The 5,744-nt window shown below is 41.2% G+C and overlaps 1 protein-coding gene across 3 annotated transcripts in view; it reads left to right on the top strand.

Moving 5' to 3' along the window:
- Positions 1-1,500: 1,500 nt before the first annotated feature.
- Positions 1,501-5,744, top strand: part of LOC126570522 (cytosolic purine 5'-nucleotidase) — a 7,422-nt gene continuing 3,178 nt past the window's right edge. Inside the window, exons 1-2 of one of the 3 annotated variants that reach the window (XM_050228338.1) lie at positions 1,501-1,845; positions 2,367-2,526. In XM_050228338.1, the coding sequence (XP_050084295.1) occupies positions 2,417-2,526 (110 nt within the window). In that variant the 5' untranslated portion in view covers positions 1,501-1,845; positions 2,367-2,416. Of the gene's footprint in view, positions 1,852-2,366; positions 2,527-3,837; positions 4,812-5,744 lie in introns of those variants that run through there. The other 2 variants (XM_050228347.1, XM_050228329.1) reach the window with 2 other exon arrangements.

The raw sequence follows: 5,744 nt of genomic DNA, 5'->3' as shown, positions 1-5,744 counted from the left end.
ACATATGTCATGGAGGAAATTGTGAGATCTAGCGTGGAAAGATCATACGGGAACGAAAATTATGTGTTCCAGCATGATGGAGCGCTCTTGGAGGAGCAATTTTCGTTTAACCCTAAAGCGGCCCATAGACGATCAACTTTATTTGTCAATGTTTCGGATGCAAGAATTGCGTCGAACTGTCATTTTATTTTTATTGCTCATATGTGGGCATAAATTGGCCTAGTCCCCTAGTTAATGTGACCCACAGACGACGCCATTATTCAGCCTCATCAATATATTTTCAGCTGGCTGAAAATCTTCAACTTTTTTGACACAAGCTTCAAATAGCCCACACACGATAAATATATTGGTGTCAATCGACTTGCATGGAAGTTGATTGACACCAATATATTTATCGTGTGTGGGCTACATTGAAGCTTGTGTCAAAAAAGTTGAAGATTTTCAGCCAGCTGAAAATATATTGATGAGGCTGAATAATGGCGTCGTCTGTGGGCCACATTAACGAACACGATGCGTCTGTGGCCCTGATTGATAAAACATTAAGGACTAGGCCAAGTTATGCCCACATATGAGCATTAAAAATAAAATGACAGTTTGACAGTTTGAAAATTGATAAATAAAATTGAGCGTCTATGGGCCGCTCAATCCACAGTCCCGGGTCTGGCCAGGCGCGGGGCATTTTCAATCGTTGTTTTAACTCATTTCTAATCATCATAGAGACCTGAGCTTCTGGATACCCTACCAACATTTGATTTTCTATCGATCTATCTTCTAGTTTTTATCTTTAACCATTAGCAAAAGGACGAAAAAGGACTTTGTTCAAAATACACTCGTACGCAATATCTCGTCGTCTCGGCTTGTATGCTCGTAAACTCGTATGCATGTTGTATGCAAACACACGTAAAAGCAAATGGGGCTGGCCAAGTTCGCGACTGTGGATTAAGGTGTATTTTTAAAATCCTTTATTCGTCCTTTTGCTAACTGTTAAATATAATAACTAAAAGAGAGATCTAATCAACATAGAGACCTGAGCTTCCGAGTGCCCTCCTAAAATTTTATTTTCTTTCGATCTATCTTTTATTTATTATATTTACCCGTTGGCAAAAGGACGAAAAAAGGACTTTTTAAAAATACACTCGTACGCAACATCTCGTCGTCTCGGCTTGTATGCTCGTAAACTCGTATGCATTTTGTATGCAAGCACATGTAAAAGCATACGGGTCTGGCCAGACCCGCGACTGCGGATTAAGGTTTTAAAATTGGACTTTGGACTAGGGTTAAAATTATAGTGTGTACACCCGGTTTAAAATGCAGTTATTTGCTCACATACATTATCTGCATTAAAATTAAGGTGTGGACGGCCGGCGAGAGCGCAGCAGCAGGCTTCATAAACGAACAATATTTACTTCTGCTGAGTGGGCAGAAGTGTCTAGCGGTGTGTGTGGAAATAGCGCTGTGTGTGTTCTTATTCTTGTTGTTGTCCCGTTTGTCTTGTTTTGGTCTCTGGTTAGAGGTCGGAAAGCCGTACCGAGTTTCGAAATCGTTGTAAAAAGGCGGACGTCTTAACATTTTTGACATTTTTCTTGCGCGATAAAAACAATTCAAGTCGTTTGCAACTCCGGTCGTTGATCGTTGGAAAAGTAAGGCCGGAAACGGCAAAAAACGAAAAGCCGCACGCACCGCAGCGCGAAAAGATCCAGAATAAAACGGTGTGCAAAAAACACGAGGGGTGACTATCCAGGAGCGGCTTCTTCTATTCTACACGTCCGTCCGGTTTTCTCCGGCCTAGCGGCTGCTTCCATCAACCCAGCAGGCGGCACTGTTTCGTCACAGTTATCGACAAAGGTCCGGGTAGTATCGTAGCCGGTGTCATTTTCCCTCAATTAATGGAAGCCGAAAAGCACTTTGTACATTCGTAGCTATCGGTTCTTTCTCCGATCAATGCGTTTGGGACTAAAACCAGCTTAAGCGTATGACACAGGCCTTGCATCTTCACCCACTTGGTTCTGGTTTGCTCTCGAACCGACGTCACGGCCTATTGAGTGTGCTTATGTATACACAGCTGTATCGGTGATCCACGAACATATTTTTAGAATTGACGAGAGAGGAATTTTACCGTCTTCACAAGCCATAAGAAAGAATGGTCCAAATTACTAGCCTTGATTATTGACCATCACTTACAAAGTTTGAGTGATCCATTCTCCTCTGCCCAAGTGCTGCTGACGGTTACATAGGCTTCTTTGAGATTAATTACACATTGTTTCTCGCTCTGGCTGGTGTTGTCAAGGCTGTAGCAAGCTCACCGTGTGTTATCAAGTAGAGACTGCACCTAGAATGGTACTGAATTTATTACTTTATTTTTTCAGGTGCTGTTGTGAAGGGTACCACACCGTGGACCACTACGCCGACGCCCATTATGTATTATCCACTAGCAGATCTTCCATTACCACAAACAAGTCCCAACACGGACTTGATGGTCGGGGGTGAGAGCATCACAAAAAAATACTACCGGAAAGCAGAGCACAGGTACGATCAATCATTGGCATGCGATTTAAATATCAACGCAGTCCTTCATACGGCTACCGAAGGATATTTGATACTATTGGATCAGATGTTGATACATATTGATATCGTTAAATAAGTCTCATGCCAAATATAGGATTTCCATAGGATAGGGTTTTACTCATTTTATTGCAAGCCAGTGGTGGTTAACTTGCGGTTGGCAGAAATAATATTTAACCAACGGCACGTCAAATTATTCGATTCGATACAATTGGTAGGAATTTCTATAATCAATACAGTAATGATAATATCATGTTTTTCGAACTATTTATTGCTGATTTTATCCCCTCAAATCATTCCAGCTAAAGATAGGTTTATTTGGAATATAGAAACATGAAAACATTTCATCAGAAAATAGTTCGTCGTAGTTTTAAGAAAATATCAAAATATCTGTCTAGTCCCTCGCTGGCATTGGGTAGTTTCGTTTCAAACCAATCAATTTTGGTTATAAGACTCCTCTTGAGTGTTGTTTGTTGGTCACATTATTGAAATGCTCAATAGTGAATAGAAAATAGTGAAAATAGTGGACTTACATATTTTTTAACGAAATAGATTTCGTTAGCTCGATCTCGCCTCTGAACTGACTGAAACTAAAACTTTATATGACCCATGCATGATTTAATGCAGAGAAATGCATGCTTTTCATACTCTCTTTTACATAATGGTATAGCTAGCATTTTTGTAAAATCTTTTTAATCATCTCGCAATTAAACGATTAAAAAGATATACTATCTTTTTTTAAATCGTTTATCGGGTTTTCGGCAAGGAATTTCGTTTAATGTAATCAACACGTCGTTATAAAATTGCTTGGTACTTGTTTGTACTAATTAAGTTCGTTTGATTGTCCTTGATACAAGAACATTGCGCTACTTTTAAGAAACGAATTATATTTTTGTTGGTTTGTTTTAATTGTAGGTATTAACAGTTGCACCAGGACAAGATTTTTTTCTACCCTGATGTATTGGAAGACTATGTAAATATTATGTAAAAATTCACTATTGGAGCCCTCCTTTGAATGTGAGTTGCTAAGCGACCGGAAAAACCTGATTTTACTTGGTCTTAAGCCGCTACCCCCTCCCTGTTACATTTACATACGTTCCCGCGCAATTTTAAAAAGGCTGGAATTTCAAATCTCTAAGAATGTTGGATTTTTTCATCACACCATGATACGAGAAACCAATAGCAGGTTTTAAATATGGTTATTTTCATCAACTCAGTATTTGTTCCTCCGGTAAATGCGTACTGCCCTATTGCTTGTGTTGTGTGAGCAGTGTCGTCCTACCACTTGTGTGTTGTGTCCAGTGTGACCTTTAATCTTCCCACCGAACACAGTAACAATAGTGGGAATGTGTGACTGAATTTCCATAGGCGATCAGTCTGCAACCTATGCAATTTGAAAGAGAGAGTCCCAAGAGAAAGAGACAAAACGAGAGAGAGAGAGAGAGAGAAAGAAAGAGATACAGAGACAGAAAAAGAGAAGAGAGAGCTGAGACTGTAAATTAGAAATGTTGCTATGATGAGCTGCACACTGTCTACAATCGCTCTCAGTTAAGTGGCAATTTCATACGCATCGCTCACTGCTCAGTCGTAAATTTCGCTTAGGTCTTGATGCAAGTGCGAGACTCAGTTGCGCAGTGGCGAGGTGTTTCCTCACTCTTACCGTTCATTCCCTCGCTCTCATTGACTACAAACATCTTCGTCATCGCCCTTTTGGATCAGCGCAGTTTGTTTGGTGACATTGCAGCGCGGTTGTTACACTCGGTGATCTATCTACGCATACGATAAAAATTGAATAGTGCACACGCAGAGAATTTCGCATATTTCAAAGAGGCATGCGATAGCAGGTGCGACAACAAAATCAACCTTGCATTTGAAAACGGAGCGCGACCCTTCACAGTTGCATCAGTTGCGCATCTTAACTAAACAATCACTGCCCTAAGGCATACCTCGCGGATAAAAACAACAATTCAATTCAACAAATTACGAGTGTTCCCGGTATACGCGCAATTGGATCTGAAAGCACAGGTAACCATGCCTGACATATCGCAGGATGCGTTCGAAGCCAGCTTGCCGCATCAACCACCGGCCACGGTCGAAGAATTGCGTGGTCGTGCCAACTCTATCGAAGCGCGAACGCGCGGAGCGCGTCCCACCAGCACCGGAGGCCGCCCCGCGGGCCACGAAGGTCAATCACTCGCACCGACAACCAGCGATCCGATCTACGGCTATAAGCGGGAGATCAGCCATAGGTAATATTCAAATAAGCAAGGCCTGTTCATCGATCGATCGAGAGGAAAGCGACAGATTACAATTATTCAGAAAATCGATATAATAAGTGATTTTATTTAACATTTCACGTCTATGGCACCAGAGATATCATTGTAATAGCATCGTAGTTTCAACCCCCCCATTCCCCCGTGATTCTAATTGATCGACACATGTTAATTATGCAAAGGCAGGATCTATGCGGTTGGTGTGGGCTGCCTACTTTCTAACGCATCCAACATTCACTTTCTCCACAATGATGGTATGGCACATAAAACAGCCTGAAAGTCTGTGCAGCCGAAAAATGAGTTTAAATTGATCACGAAATTGAAGTGAATCACGAGTACTGACATTCCAAATAGCCACAGTTTTCATAATCTCGGTTTATGGTTTACACTTTTCGTTCTGTCTTTAACCATCTTCGTCTCTTTATCTGCAAAATTTGCCCATCTTTGTTTCAAATGATTAAATCATACTGTTATTCAGGGAGTACATATTCTGAGTGTTCAGAGTGATATTTCACTAAGGTGGAGTAAACAGCAATGAAGATGCAGTTATACGTCATCAGTGATCGATTTAATCAAACTTCGCATATGACAATATTACCCACAGTGCACCCAGATAACTCAGTAAAGAGCTCAATCAATCGGAATTCTGTATCAACGAAGTCGTGTATAGAGATAGAAGCGGATGGACATAAACACGTCGAATATGCTTATCAACAATTGCTCCTTGAGCAGGCAGGAGGTCAGCGCACACATCATCATTTGTGTGCGTATGTGTATGGAACTGGTGATAACGGTTTGATTTGAAACGCTACTTACGTTATCACGCAGAGGCCACGCGATAAGCCGCCTGTGCCTTATGGAATTGGAATTGGTAACAGCACGCTAGCGAACGCGGATTATGCTGGATGA

The sequence above is a fragment of the Anopheles aquasalis genome, chromosome X (assembly GCF_943734665.1).
Source record: "Anopheles aquasalis chromosome X, idAnoAquaMG_Q_19, whole genome shotgun sequence".
NCBI lineage: Eukaryota > Metazoa > Arthropoda > Insecta > Diptera > Culicidae > Anopheles > Anopheles aquasalis.
This window is presented reverse-complemented; position numbering and strand designations above follow the sequence as displayed.